Source organism: Orbicella faveolata, unplaced genomic scaffold, assembly GCF_042242905.1.
Source record: "Orbicella faveolata isolate gen_17 unplaced genomic scaffold, um_ofav_v1 contig_24, whole genome shotgun sequence".
Lineage (NCBI taxonomy): Eukaryota > Metazoa > Cnidaria > Anthozoa > Scleractinia > Merulinidae > Orbicella > Orbicella faveolata.
Genome location: NW_028301552.1, coordinates 11,084,810 through 11,100,703, shown reverse-complemented (window position 1 = coordinate 11,100,703; position 15,894 = coordinate 11,084,810). Strand labels below are relative to the sequence as shown.

The 15,894-nt window shown below is 39.9% G+C and overlaps 3 protein-coding genes and 1 pseudogene across 3 annotated transcripts; all 4 read left to right on the top strand.

The window, feature by feature from the left end:
* Positions 1-269: 269 nt before the first annotated feature.
* LOC149110383 (uncharacterized) lies at positions 270-3,205 on the top strand. The gene is made up of 2 exons (XM_089293041.1): positions 270-1,505; positions 1,588-3,205. The coding sequence occupies exons 1-2, from the start codon at positions 1,193-1,195 to the stop codon at positions 1,731-1,733; spliced, it is 459 nt and encodes a 152-aa protein (XP_089149167.1). The 5' UTR covers positions 270-1,192; the 3' UTR covers positions 1,734-3,205.
* LOC149110382 (uncharacterized) lies at positions 2,142-3,451 on the top strand. The gene has a single exon (XM_089293038.1). The coding sequence runs from the start codon at positions 2,142-2,144 to the stop codon at positions 2,712-2,714; it is 573 nt and encodes a 190-aa protein (XP_089149164.1). The 3' UTR covers positions 2,715-3,451.
* A 6,886-nt stretch (positions 3,452-10,337) lies between these two features.
* On the top strand, positions 10,338-11,809 carry LOC149110381 (monocarboxylate transporter 8-like; annotated as a pseudogene).
* A 126-nt stretch (positions 11,810-11,935) lies between these two features.
* On the top strand, positions 11,936-13,462 carry LOC110043271 (uncharacterized). Its single transcript, XM_089293042.1, has 2 exons — positions 11,936-12,135; positions 12,848-13,462. Exons 1-2 carry the CDS (start codon positions 12,003-12,005, stop codon positions 13,117-13,119), a joined length of 405 nt encoding a protein of 134 aa, XP_089149168.1. The 5' UTR covers positions 11,936-12,002; the 3' UTR covers positions 13,120-13,462.
* The last annotated feature ends 2,432 nt before the right edge of the window (positions 13,463-15,894 follow it).

The following is a 15,894-nucleotide window of genomic DNA, read 5'->3' as shown; positions in this document are numbered from 1 at the left end:
CTACATAAACAAAGCACTTGGTTGTCAACAGTGTAACGAACCTCGTGTGGTATGTCGAAAGATGTCTCCTACGCACGTAACACTGAAAGCGGGTGTAAAACCAATTTTAGCGCTGGATGGGTATGTTAACGTTAATTTTGCTTTATGACTGACCCCATGGGAAACAGCGAGTTTTGTTTCTCCTAGCCTCAACCCTGCTACCCGTTGCCTCGGGAAGCATTGAGGGTCTTGCCCCGGGGGTGGGGGGGGGGGGGTACTCGTCGTACCTTTTAGGGGTTAAAAAAGCGGTTTTGTTACCCGGCCTCTTAGGGAGCTGATATCCTCAAAAGGTCCACATAGTCAGGTGGCTTAACGCAAAATTTAGGCTGGATCGTGACAAGAGTGATAAAAGCATGAAATTTGGCACACAGCTTGCTTATACCCTACCAAATGATATTAGAAGGGGTGCCCATGTCAATCTGCTCACGCTCCCGTTTTAGGGAGATTTTAGTTTTTGACCAAAATCAAGGTATGTGATACCTGTGGTGTAAATCTATTTTATTAGCAAATGCAAAGAAATGCTTTCAAAACAAGCATTTTTCAGTTTTTATATGTATGTTTGTGTCTTCTGATTCGTTTCCGATGCACTAGTGGCAAAGAAACATCTCTTTTAGTAGCACAGAAAAGATTCAAGCCCATGCCTCGCTCGTTCATCCAAGATGGCGGCCTCTTTGTTGCTCTGCTGTATCTGTAAGTATCTGAGGAAAGTGTCAAAAATTCTTTGCAAAAGAACTTGAATATGCTAAAATTATGTAGGGAGGGTAGAAATAATATATTTTGTTTATCTATTAGAATAGTTTTAAGCGAGTTTAAGTGAAAACGTTTGTTTTACAAGGCTCCTGTTTGAATAGGCAGGACCAGTTCATCATGAAAGTAGTTTCTGTTGGAACTATGCACAAGAAATCTTTTATTTTTTTATGTCTTTGGTCATGATTTAATCCATTTGATTGTTTTATAACAGTGATTAGTTGTTGAAATCTAGAGAGCAGATCATTTTGGTTATTATCATTTATCTCAGTCTGCAGGTACAACAAATAGTTAATTGTAAGAATTATAGGGAGAAAAACGGTAATTTTAATGAAAGTAATAAGGTTTCTTCACTGCATAGTTGACTTTAAATTTCGTTTTTATTCTTCTAGGAGCTTTAATTTCAATGTCATTTGATTGGAAAAAGTGCATCATTTGTCAGGAGTCTACGAGAGAAGCATTAAAGTGTCCTCTAAACAGTAATGGACCACCTGAAGCTAGCCGCCAAACGTATTTGGCTTTCCTTCAAAATGTCAACAGCTTTCGGGAAGCAGACGGTTTACCTGTGGAGCTTAAATTTGGCGACGATGTTGATGTAGATTGCCTTTGTCGTAATCACGGTTCTTGGCACAAGTCCTGTCACCTGAAGTTTAGTATTTCAAAGCTAAAGAAAGCTCAAGAGCGTGCCGGCCGAAAACGAAGCGAGGACAGCAGAGCAGGTGAGGTTTAAAAGACCCGCACCGAAATGCAGGAAACACCAATCTGTCTCCGAAGAGTGATCGCAATGTTTATTGTGTTTAGGAGGAGACGACGGCGACAAGCTTCACTGTTTTTTGGTGCTGGAAACTGATAGGAGCATCCGTCAAATGGCCCTTGAACTTAAAGATTTTGAATTGTCAGGTCGTCTGTCAGAGGGATTGACTGCAAAGTCTTGGATGGCGCACTAATAGTCCACTGTCTGCCCACTGTCGAAGCTTCGACAGCAGCTCCATCAAAGCAAACGTGTGGATGTGGTGTTGGACACATACGTTCCTGATAGCCTAAAGGACGCAACAACGGAGAAAAGAGGTCAAGGGGTCAGAAGGAAAGTAGCAGGCCAAACGAAGCTTCCAAAGAACTGAATGATGTTTCTGCGAGACCGTGACAACAAGTCTGAGCTGTTTTCCTTTCTGACGTCGAAGGTAGCGTAATTCCAATAGCCCCTCGACAGAACATTATACATTACATCTGGTTAGTAAAGCTGTAAAATGTATTGATTCTTTGAATAATTGTTCCTATGCTGTTTAATCTATAATCCTCTGTGATTTAATTGTGTCGTAGGAACATCTGTGGTTTCCCATGGATCTGAACATGCAATGGGTCAGTGCAACCATGAAGAGGCCGATACTCGCATCGTTGTCCACGTACGCCACGCTTTGGAGAGAGGTGCAGAATCTGTCCTTGTCAGAACTGTTGACACCGACGTTGTCGTGATCTTGGTTGGAGAGATTCATGATCTTCTAGCCTACAACCAACTTTCTAAAGTATGGGTTGCGTTTGGCATGGGGCGCCACGTTTCGGTTATTAACATCAACGGAATCTCTTCTTCCCTTGGAGAGTCTAAGTCGCGAGCCCTACCAGTCTTCCACGCTTTCACTGGGTGTGACTGTACTTCGCAGTTCTGTGGCATCGGAAAAAAGTCAGCGTGGCGAGTATGGGAATTGAATAGTGAAGTAACACCTGCCTTGGAGGACATTGCTACTCATCCCTTCCAGAAGATGACTGTTTCCTCCGAGAATTTCCAGAAGCGGGAGAGATTTACGATCGTAATGTATGACAAATCAAGTCCCCTAGACTCGCTGAACGAAACACGACTGATGCTGTTCTCAAAGCGAAACAGAGACTTGGACAATATTCCTCCAACACAGGTAGATATTCGGGAAAAATAATGTGGTGACGACGTTTTAATTTGGTATAAATAAATTATACTTGCAAAATTCATAAGAAGGAAGTTAAGACCTCATTATCAATACCTTTTTCTCTCTAAACAATTTAAATTTCAGGATGCACTTCTGCAGCACGCACAAAGGATAGTTCAGGGTCATGGATCGTGTGTATTTCAGCAGCAGTTTGTAATTCTGTTAATTTAATTTTGGTATGGTACTTAGCTTTGGTGTTCTGTTCCCAGTTTTGATCGAATACTTTGACGAGACCAGAGAGAGAACAGGTTGGTAAAGTTAGTCTCGCAGATTTACGTGTTGTGGACAAACGCGCAATCTTTTCACTACCTTCACCTGTCTGGTTTACCGTATCTGCGTTTTTCACTACGTCTAACACCTTTCACTGGTATTGACCAGTTCTACAACCAAGATATTCCGCTTGGTACACAGTTTTTGTGCCAGCATGGTTAATGGAGGGCATGTTTAAAAAGCCCGGTAAACTTTAAAAAAGCAAACAAACAGGCTAAGATTTCTGTTGGAAGGTCCCTGACCCTACACACCTTTTGTTTTGTACTCATAGTCTATGCATAAATTACATAATCGCAATCAGTTCTACAGAGCGTTTTCCCATTGCGTCACGGCAGCCATGTTGGTGCACCAAACCAATCCTGTGGGAGTTCAATTCTTTTCTTATGTAAACACTTTCTTTTGTTCCAATAAATTTGCTTGGCTCCTGGCCACGTGGACCTTTGCTTCAAGTCCTCTTAGATTCGTTTGATTGGAGAAACACTTTGAGAATGATGGCAGCAATTTATGTCCTTGTGTACATTTTGAGTCTGAGTGTCAATCCATATGTAGAAGAAGAAGCAACAAAAGCGGAGAAGTTTAACACTGAAAAGAACAACAATGAGGAATTAGTAAGAGACGAAAAGACAGGCATCTCTCTGTACTGCAGTCAGAGAGTGTGTGGAGCTTTCCTGCTTACACTGTTATTGTAACGTCGTTTACGTTTGCCAGTGTTGGGACGTACATTCCTTACATCATTCTGGTTAGTCTAAAGTGAAATGCACTTGATGCGTCATAGCAGCTAATATTTAAGTTATTATGAGATGGGCAGAGCTGGTAATGACGCGTAAAATATTCAGGGGTTCAAATGTTCTTAATCCTCCCAACCCACAACCAAGAAAACGACACACAGTGGCAAGTTTATGGGATAAAGGCGGGGTAAGGGGGGGAGGGGGATAGATTACTTCAAAATGCTCATAACCAGGTCACATTTACGAATTAACACTACATGGCATCAAGATGTGAAATCCTGCAACCCGGGGATGGGGACTCCCATACTGAAAAGGTTCGGGAATGCCCGAGCTTTATTTGACCCTTTAGAGATACTACTGAAAACGGAATACGATAAGCTCGATTACCAGCCACTGTTCAGGGTGCTAATAAATCGGACGCGAGTGACCGGCAGAAATAGAGCCTAGAGACGGAAATAAGAGCGTTTTTTATTATTATTCAGTTCGAGTACACCCTCAAAGATACTTTGACAGCTAAGCGAGACCCGACCTTCTCATATAGGAGTCCACCAACCTCCCCCACCCCCCGCCCTCCCCATTGGCGCTGCAAGCCCTAAGACGGATGAAACTGTTGTCCATGGTGTTTTCGTTCCCAGAGGCAGCAAGAATAGCGACCTCTGGGAGAAATCTGAAGGTGAGGCAACATTAATCGAGGTCAGCTAGCATCATCGAGCTTAGATGCGCGCGCACCGTCAAACCTACCAGATCTAGGATTTCTGGTTCAATTCTTGTTTTCGTTGTGGCACGATCTTCGGCTCAACCTTTGTTTTAGATCTGCATTAACTTAACCCGAACCTGAAAGAACGTTCCTAAGAAGAGCCTATTGTTATTTTTAGGTCAAGTACTGTGAAGATATTGGAATTTCTGCCCAGAAAGCCCAACCATCAAAAAACCAAAGTTTGTGTTGTTAACTTGCTTGCTGCCATTTTTAACGACCGAGGGATCAAGGGTTTTAGAGAGAAAGCTGAATGAAACACAGGTATCAAAAATTGTGTTCAGCCACCTTAAAGTGCTACTATGAGGAAATTCTCGATATTCATTTCTTTACATTTTCTTACACAATAGGTCTTTCTTAGATATTTTGCCAAATTTCAGTCTTTTACGAACATTCGAACTCGTGGTTTTTGGACCTTAATTTCAGAGAATTTACGGCCGTCATTAATTTTCCTTGTTCCAAGTCTTGGTTGAAAATTTGAGAAAATGACGTCATTTTCTCAAAAATACCGCACGGGTTGAAATTATAATAACAATTAATGTAAAAAATTGCACGAACATATGAGCCAAAGTTTTTGTTATCCTTTATGTGAATTGCTGTGCTAATTGTTATTATAATTTCAACCCGTGCGGTATTTTTGAGAAAATGACGTCATTTTCTCAAGTTCTTAACCAAGACTTGGAACAAGGAAAATTAATGGCGGCCGTAAATTCTCGGAAATAAAGGTCGAAACAACATGAGTTCTAATGTTCGTAATAGATTGAAATTTGGCAAGAAATCTAGGAAAGACCTATTGTGTGCGAAAATGTAAAAAAATGGGTATGGAGAATTTGATCATAGTGGCACTTTAAAGATTACTGCTGAAATATGATAATTTTTAAGTCCAACAAGATATGTTAATATAGGAGAGAAACGAAAGAGGATCAAAACTTGAAAAAGAATATACTGAAGCGAAACAGGTTTTCGAAACGGACCCCAATGATTCGAATGGTAACAATTTAAATGCGGCTAAGGATAAGCTCGAATCATTTTATGATGAAAAAGTCAACGGAATAATAATCCGTGCCCGAGCACGTTGGCATGAACACGGCGAGAAAAGTACCAAATATTTCCTAAACTTAGAAAAAAGAAATCATGTAAAAAAGCATATAAGGAAACTAGTCATCAGCGGCGTCGTAAAGACAGATCCGTTTGGCATTCTTCAAGGACAAAAACGATTTTATCGAGAGCTATATAAAAGTTCAAATAGTGATGCGGAAAATCGTCAGAACATTGTAAAGTTTCTAGAGAATTTGAATATACCTCAATTAACCGAAAAACAAATGTTAACCTGCGAAGGCAAAATTTCAGCTGAGGAATGTTACAATATCCTCGAAAGTTTTCAAACCAACAAAACTCCCGGGAATGACGGAATTCCTATAGAATTCTACAAATTGTTCTGGCCTTTAATAAGCGATCCTTTTCTTAAATGCGTGAACGAAAGCTTTGAAAAAGGTGAAATGTCTTGTTCTCAAAAACAAGCGGTAATTACTCTAATAGAAAAAAAAGGAAAAGATCGTTCTTATATTGAGAACTGGCGTCCAATCCCTCTCGTAAACGTTGACACAAAAGTTATGTCTAAGGTGATCGTCACAAGAATTAAAAATGTTCTTCCAAACATTATACACCATAACCAAACTGGATACGTGAAAGACCGATATATCGGCGAAACAATTAGATCAGTTTTTGATATTATGGATTTCACTGCAAAAGAAAGTATTCCGGGACTAATGATATTTATTGATTTTGAAAAGGCATTTGATAGCGTAGAACGGGATTTTCTTCTCTATTGTTTAAAATCCTTCAATTTTGGCCCTAATTTCATCCATTGGGTTAAAACGTTCTACAGAAACATACAAAGCTGTGTGATAAACAACGGACTTTCATCCGAATACTTTAAGCTTGAACGTGGGGTACGACAGGGGGACCCGCTCTCTCCTTACCTCTTTGTAGTTACTATAGAAATATTAGCAATTGCGATTCGACAGAATAAAGATATAAAAGGTATCTCTATTGGGAGTGAGGAGACAAAAATTCTTCAATACGCAGATGATACGACAGCAATACCTGCCGACACAAGCTCTGCTACTGCTCTTTTTAGGCTATTAGATGATTTCAAGATTGTCTCTGGCTTACAGATTAATTGTTTCAAAACGGAAGCTATGTGGATAGGTTCTTCAAGGAACTGCAAAGCACAGCCTTTTGGGATTAAATGGCCTAACGAACCGATAAAGGCTCTAGGAATTTATTACACGTATGATCAAAAATTGCTTATTGAAAAGAATTTCATAGAAAGATTAGACAGTATTAAAAACCTGACTAGAATTTGGTCCTCAAGAGGTCTTTCTATTTATGGCAAAATTACACTTATCAAATCTCTATTAATCCCGAAATTTGTTTATGTGTCATCTTTAATACCTACCCCACAAGAATTGGTAAGTCAGTTAAACCAGTTATTATTTCAATTCTTATGGAATGGTCCTGATAAAGTCACACGTAGATCGGCGATAAATGAACACTCCAACGGAGGTTTAAAGATGATTGATTTTGATAGCATGATAATATCGCTTCGATTGGCATGGCTAAAACGAATAGTTAGCTCAAATGATGGCACCTGGAAAAGGTATCTGACATATCACCTAGAACGCTTTGGCGGCCTTTTCTTGTTTCATTGCAACTATGATGTTAGCATCCTTCCACTGAATATTTCTCTATTCTATCTAGAATTACTGCAGTGGTGGTCAGAATTTAGAGATATGTTCTGTGCAGAAAAAAACTGGCGTTATATTCTTTGGAATAACAAACAAATACTCATTAATAATAAAACAGTTTATTATAAAAGCTATTCCGAAGCTGGTGTAGTTCATATCAGCGATCTATCCTTTGATTTAAATAACAAAGATTCCTTTTCCCTAGTTTCTAACAGGATTTCGAAAACTAATTTTTTAGTTTGGGCTGGTCTTCGACACTCCATTCCTTCCATTTTAAAAAATAGTACTCATAAATCAACAACAGGTGAACTTTCTCTAAAAATTGACGAAAATATATTTGATGTGACAAAGAAGAAATCTAAAGACTATTATACTTTACTTGTAAGCAGAAAGGCTCTTTTTCCAACTATTGTAAACAAGCTGCAAAATGAATTTCATTTTACACTCGAGGAAGTTAAAAAAATTTTTACGATCCCGCATAGTGTTGCTCTTGAAGCATATGTTAAGGCATTTCAATACAAAATTCTTAACTCCATTCTTTACACTAATGCTAAACTTTACAAAATTGGCTTTAAAATGAACGACTCGTGCTCATTTTGTTCATCTGAACCAGAAACGCTATATCACTTCCTGTATCTCTGTCCTTACTCGATAGATTTCTGGCGTGACTTCGAAGTATTTTGGCATCAACTTTTAAAGGAAAACATTCGACTTTCGTTGCAAGATGTTTTAGTTGGAATGATACCACAAAACTCCCCTTCTGCCAAGCTGCTAAACTATCTAATTATAATTGGGAAATTGTACTTATGGGATTGTAGAAGAAGTCAAATTCTTCCAAATATATATGGATTTAAAAAGAAAATTGCTGTAAAATATGAAACGGAAAAATATATAAGTCTGCATAGTAAAAAAACAAAGGATTTCTTTGAAGCTAAATGGATAGTGTCGCCTTTTGTAAAAGCTTAATTATTTAAAGGTGTTAATATGCATTCACTTTCTGTATGTTGACCCATGTAATACTAATTAATATGTTATTTACATTATATTTTGTAAATATTTAGTTATAGTTTGTTGGAATTTTTTTTTTTGGTTACCGTCTATTGTTAGTGATATTGGTGTTTTTTAGTGTTGTAAGCATTGTAGTATTGTAGTATTATTAGTACTAATTAGTTGTATTATATTATTAGTATTAGTAATATTAGTTGTTATTATAATTATGTAGGTAAGTAACTAATTTGCTGTATTAATATCAATTTGTTTCAATAAAGAAAAAAAGAAAAAAAAAAAAAGATATGTTAATATCTATACAAAACAAAGTTTTAAAATTAATTTCAAGTCATTTTGTAAGTAATGGAAAACGATCTGGGCTCCAGTGCAAAACTACAGACAGACCTTTCACACTCTCTCAACAAACTGAAGTTGAAATCGGCATTTAGAATATATTATAATATTTGTGCCTTGTCTAAACGCGAGTGCCACGTTCGAAGCTCACACTTCTTGTGTTTTGTTGAAAGTGTACGCAAAGCTGTTTTAACGTTTTCACGCTTTTGTCTGCCAAACCCCGAAGTCAAAGAGCTTCGAAGGAAAATGTATACCTATTTTCAAACTAACATGAAAAACGTAAAAACTAGAAGTCAAAATGGAGCGTTAAAAAGTTTCATAAGGGCAATAATTTTCTCTGTAAGCAACGATTTCCACTAACATCATTGTTACTTCTATTCGCGAGATTGAGTTTTCGCACAATTGCGAAATAATTGCGAAAGAGGTTATCGCAAGAATTCATGACGGACCTATGACGCAAAACCCTGCTGTATAACCCTCTTATTAACCTCTTTTTCCCCAAATAATACAGCAGAGAGAAGAAACAAGCCGAACTGAATACTAAACGTTGTTCTTTGTCCAATTCATCACAAACTAAGGCGCCGTGCACACTACGCTGGAGGAATTTGAAAGGCAGCTCTATTTGTAAGGTGTAAAGTTAGGCCTACCGTCCACACTAATCCGTCACGAAAACGGAGTTTTTCGAAAGCGCTTTTCAAACCGGAGGAATTTGAAAACAGCGGTCTTTCGTTTTCGTGTGGACGATAAATGTTTTGAAAACAGAGCTTTTCCAAAACAAAGGCGTCACGATAACCAAGTAATTTCCCTGCCCGAGTTTTCCTCAAACGCAAATCCAAAATGACTGGTAATTTTTGCGTTTTTTAAATTCAAGTCTCCGTCGTAGTGTGAACGGACCCTGGCATCTCAACATACCCGTTCTTACTTTTGTTTTACTTTGTTTTGCTGTGTGTCCTTTTTTGTCTTGCTATGGTTCTGTCGGTTCTTTTATTGGGATTTTTTTTCGGCACATTGCGGAATTTAAGGCCAGCACAATTTGCTAACGAGTTAACGAGTTAAGGTATAGAGAACTTTTTCTGCGTTTACATCTGAACATGGGTATTGGAAGAATTCGAGTCAGAGGGAAAGAAACATCTGATTCGAACTAAGTCATTTTATATTTTAAAACCGTCAGTGCAAATGACTTCTATAACAGAATTATGGAGAGAAAACTTAAATTTAAAGTTTAAAACTATGAATGATCAGACTCCGGAGTACTTGAAACGCCTTATAAAACCCTTCAGCACGGACTTTGGACTGAAAACATAGAAAACAAATTAGCTCTGGCCGAGCCTTGTACCAATTTTTTAAAACTTAGTTTCTGCTACAGTGGGGCAAACTTGTGGAATAGCCATCTAACTTTAGAGCTGCAAATCAGGTATTTTTATTTTTTTAATGTTAATCTTGTAACTGATGTTTTCGGCCGTGTTTAAATAAATCGTACGTTTGTATGTAAAGCGTGACACAGTCGAGGGTTTCCGTAGCTTTCGACAGTTCCCCCGACCTCTTTCCCCCTTTTCCTTCCCTAGTCTTTACAAGAGGCTATGCAAACATGGAAAAAAGTCCTCCATTGTTTTTATAAAATATTTTTTGTCACCACCCGTTTACATGCTTTTATCTAAACACATCAGTCGACCGATGAGAGCGTGCGTACTATCTGAAATATTATAGACTATAAAAGGTATTGCGGGTGAGAAAAAAACAATAATTATCATTATCATCATCATTGTTATCATTTATCACTATTGTTTCAACTTTTGTCGGCTCAATTGGTCTGGGCATGATATGGTTCGCAAGTCCGCTGGCAGGCTATCTGTGTGATCGCTTTGGTTGCCGCATCACTTGTTTCTTGGGAGGCACGCTATGCATTGCGGGTCTGGTGTCGACTTCACTCGTCCACAGCTTCACAGTGATGTACTTCACGTACAGCGCCTTGTACGGTTTAGGAGCGTGCCTAATATTCAATCCCTGTATTCGTGTACTTGCTAAATACTTTAAAGACTAGCTGACCGTAGCTACTGGCGTTGTTTCGTTGGGCGGAAGTGTAGGACTCCTCTACAGCGGACCTTTGCTTCAAGTCCTCTTAGACTCGTTTGAATGAAAAAGCACTTTCAGAATAATGGCGGCAACGTACGCCCTTGTCTGCATTTTGAGTCTAGGTTTCAATTAATCCGCACGTAGAAGAAGCAATAAACAACAACGCAGAAGTTTAACAGTGGAAAGAACAACAATGAGGAAGTAAGAGACGAAAAGACAGGCATCTCTCTTTACTGCAGTGTGTGGAGCTTTCCTGCTTACACTGTTATTGTGGCGTCGCTCACGTTTGTCAGTTTTGGGATGTAAATGCCTTACATCATTCTGGTTAGTTTAAATTCAAATGCTTGTTTTAAGTCGCATTACATTTCAGAGCAATATACTTTTTAACTTATTATGGGGTGGAAACAGCTGAGGATAACGTTTTAAAATCCATGGACTCTGGAAACTAGACTGCTCTACATTGCTGCCACTCGTTCATTTTTTATGCACATATTGTAAAAGAATCGTAAGGTAAAGTAGGTAAAGTCTTCACACGAGCCAACTGGCCCATCAGGTCGGAGCTTACCCCGGTTTCTGTAGCATGATGCGACTAGGAGTATTTCTACTCCCCCCTGGATGAGACGCTAGTCCACCACGGTGTTACCCCCACCAGTAAGTTCGCCGTTACCCATTTATACACCTACATGGGTGGAGAAAGGCACTGTGGGAGTAAAGCGTCTTGCCCGAGAACACAACGCGATGTCGCCGGTCAGGACTCGAACCCGGACCACTCGATCCGGTGACGAGCGCACTAACCATGAGGCTACCACGCGTCACAAGAGAACCAGAAAAAAACTTACCAGAATTGGGACTCACTCTCGGGCCTAGAGCTCATATATCTGACAAATGACAGGGAAAGTTGAAATCTCTGGTACCGAGAAAAGAACAGCAGTCAGATTCTTGTATACCTAAATTAATTTAAAGATCTTTTTTGGGTCATGTTTCGGACGTTTTGACTGAGTGCACAAAACATAGAGACGTCCCTGTTTACCTAAGGCTAGTATCTACTTTCTTTGATTGGAACGTTTCCTAAGAGGGTATTGTTACTTTATAGGTCAAGTACTGTGAAGATAGTCGAATCGATTTCTGCGCAGAAAGCTTCTCAGCTGTTCATTGTTATCGGTCTTCTTTCAAGTTTCTCACGCCTGTTGACAGGGAGACTATACAACTACAAGAGAGTTAATCCAGTGTATATCTTTCAGTTATGTATGGTAATTGTTGGGCTGGCCACCTTTATGCTGTCGCTTACCACAGAATACGGGAACGTAATCGCCTTCAGTGTTATTTATGGATTGAGCGATCGATGGTGTTAATTTTCGTAACATCACAGAATTTTATTTTACTGACGTGTGTGGACAGCAAGAGAACAACGGCCGCCTACTGTATCCGCAATGTGGTGTATTCGTTTTCTGTAGTCGCCGGTGGACCAGTTGCTGGTGAGTAAATATATTTTTTTTTATTTTGAACCGAGCGCTAGCGCTGTACTGAGGGAGGACAGGGCTGAGGTCTTGACAACGAAAACAACCTGAGGCTAATATCCTTCCAATATGGCCTCGAGCTAGTTGTAGCTTGGTTAATAGTGAACCGAAATACTTGGGGAAAGTAATATACAATATAGAAAATAATAATGATAAAATATAGATTACTACAGGAAGTGAAATAAGCCTGTGACGAAACTAAGAAACTTCTCAAGTTAAAACCCCGATTCCTCGACTGAATATACAGGGTGCACGAAAGTTGGTCAATTAAAGAAGCTATTACGTTAAGGTTTGCGCATCTTGAAAAGTTTGGCCTAAATTTTTCAATCTGTAATCTGTGTCAGTCTTCTCCATCCTTGTTCCTTTATGGTTTATCATTATTATCCCTACAGTGTTTTTCTATCTTAGTAAACCGCTATTTTCAGGTTTCCTTCAATTTAAAGATGATTTTGTATGTGGCCAAAGTAACTCAAAATACCGTGCACTGAGCTCTTAATGAATTAACCAATTCGAACTGAGGAATAATTTTTTAGGTCGTTTGAGAAATCCAGCGCGCGTCCGATAAAACTGGAGGGACTTCACAGAAAAAATTTAAACTTCGAGTTAAGTTGCCTGAATGAAAAGATCTTTCGAGGTCGTTTCTTGAGACTTTCTTTCTTAACTTCTTCAGCTTTGATAGCGGACCAGACAGGGAGCTATATCTACTCATTCTTCACGACCGGCGGAGTACCGTTGACGGCATCCCTGATACCAATAATATTGATCTTCATCAACCGAGGAAAGTTCAAAGTTCATCCACGGAGCATGGGAGTAGAAGAGGCAAAAGAAGAGAAGGTTGACACAGTATCAAAGGAGGTTCAAACTGAGCAGGCGCACGAATTTGGAATGAAGCTCCGCTCTGGGACTTTCACGAGAATGTGCAGTTCTAGCGCAATCCTATAATAGTTATTAACTTTTCAGCTATCCTAGTATAGCGTTTTTAAAGACTTATCTCCCTTCTGAAAAACTCAAACCCATACCACCGCGATGTTTGAGCAGCGTTTGAAATTTTACTATGCGCGTGAAGTTAGGACTAAACCTCGTTCCCAATTTCCAACGTAAAAACCCCGAGAATGAGGTTCACTTGGACCTAAAATTCAGTGCAATTAATTATAATGACTGGGCACGTCCACCGCAAGTAGTTCTTGTCAGTTTCTAATTTCTTAGACGTGTTCTTTTAGCTTCAGTTCTGCAAGGCAGAAATGTAAAAGAAATGGTGAATAAAACTCATGAGCTGTGAACGTTATCCTCTAGTATCATTTGGTTCCGGGGGTGGGGGGGCTGTCATATATGTGAAAAGGCCGGGGATGCTCGTCGGAAAATCTGAATCAAACCCCTAAAGGAAACCAATCTGGGCATGGCCTTAGCTTTATTTGTCTCATAAAAAATATCACTTAAAACCGAACTGGCTCGATTACCGGCCGCTGTTCGGGAAAGGAGTTCGCGAGAGTAGTAAGGCCCAGTTCAGACGTCGTGCTTCTGCCGTGCCGAACTAAATTCAGGAATTAAGTTCGACAAAAGCACGGCAGAAGCACGGTGTCTGAATCAAACTTTTGAATTAAGTTCGGCAAGCAATTAAGTTCGACAAGCTCTGTCGTGCTACACGACTCTGGCACGGCAGCGATTCAAACGTCGTGCTTCTGTCGCGCCAAACTAAATTCATAAATTATGTCAATGTGTTTTGGCGAGATTTCGTTCCCTCGGGGAGTTAGGAGGAGAATTGTTACGAGGCTTCAGTAAACCCTGGATTTGATTCGACTCTGGCACGACGTCTGAATCAGAGTTGATTTCCTGCCGTGCTACAGTTGAACCAAATTGCAATTTAGTTCGGCACGGCAGAAGCACGACGTCTGAACTGGGCCTAAGATCGGACTTGAGAGAGCGGTGGAAATAAAACCTGTAAAGTGAAACGAGCGCGTTTTCTTATTCTTATTTATTCGAGCGCACCCGGCCTTACCAGACTTTTTCATACGGGAGTCCCCCCCCCCCCCCCGGGATGCTCGGTCGCTCGTGGATTAGCACAACCTGGTGGCCGCATGCTGACTACAACGGACCGCAGCAATTTTCTCAAAGCAATTTTTGCTTTAGTACCTTGATTACGAAAATTAAAGCGGTACAAAGCTTAGCTGGGACAGAGAGTTTCTTTGCTTTACGTGATTGAAAACCTGATAATTTTTATCCCTGTTGGATCACTTCTCCTCAGTTGTCCAAGTTTCCGCTTTCCTTATTTTGATAACTGTACCAATCGGGGTTGATTTGTTAATTAAATTCCAGATATTTTGAACGGCCTTTTTCAGCCTAGACCTTTTTGTTATACAGTTGAAGCCCGCTATTTCGAACTCTCTGGGAGAAACCAAAAATATTTCGAATTAGCCATGTCCAACTGTATCTCAACTCCTGGAGTTCCTTTACTTTTATGACCTTCATCCTGAAAAATGTAGGTACCGGCTGCCTTCGGCTTCTTAAACTTACATCTCTTATAGTTCAACACTAAATTTTCTCCAATTCTTATTGGTTTAAATTGATCACGTGACGAGATAGTGTTCATCGGCGGATAGACACTATCTGCACACGGTAGTGGCCGTCCGAGGAAATACCCGGATGAAAGCATGTAGTACAAGGGGGCTTATAGGAAAAAAAATTGAAAGACGCAATTTTTCAGTTTCTTTTACAAATGTTACATTTGGCTTCCACATCTTTCACCTAAAAGTGAAAATAATTCAGTTTGATTTTTGAGCTGGCGCGTGAAAGACCCGGGGGGGGGGGGTACTCCCAGTAAAATCGGGCGGTGGTGTGCGGCCCGCTTCCCAAAACCCTTACCCTATTTATGACCAAAATCTGCGAATTTCCCTGCCCTATTTATGACCTGACCAAACATTCGATACCCTGTTTGTGACCTGATCCTTAAATCAAAACCCAGTTTCAGACCAATATTAAATTGCTGTAAATATAATTTGTGTAGGGATTTTGCTGATGGTCTTATCTCAATAATGATGAAAATCTAGCTTCTTCTTAAAAACATATTCATGACAAGACTAGAATGCAAAAACCATATTCTATTTATGACCAAAATGGCCAAAATTCGATATCCCATTTATGACCAAAACGGCTGAAAAACTATGCCCTTTGGAGCCGCACATACCTATTAGCCCATATAAGGGAGTAGCCCTTCCCGCCTCCGCCCCCCGCCTCCCCCCCCCCCCCTTCCCCTTCCCGGGGTGGCAGAAAATTTAGTGGTGAACAATGTTTATGTTTCGGAACTATTGGTCTAATAGTTTCCCCTTGGAAATTTGATGTTCTTAAAACCAGCATATTTGCCCTCGAAGCATCGCTTTTCGGGCAGATATTTCATACTTCATCAGATATACATCAAATTTCCGCGGGGCGACTATCAGCCGATAGTTCCTCGACAGAAACACTCCAGTCGAGAAGTTTCCTCGTAAAACTGAGTACACCACTAGGAGTACATCCCCGACTTTCCCGCTGGACACTTTCCTCAAGTTATTTTTGCAATGATACCACTAAACTCGTCCGTTGAAGGCGGTATAAAGTTATATTTGGGACGAAAAGTTTCTTTAATTTCTGCCTGTTCTACGATGATCATTGACGCCTGCTCGCGCTGCCTGTGTCGTATCTTCGTTTGATTGACAGATTTGACAGATATTTCACATTTTCTGA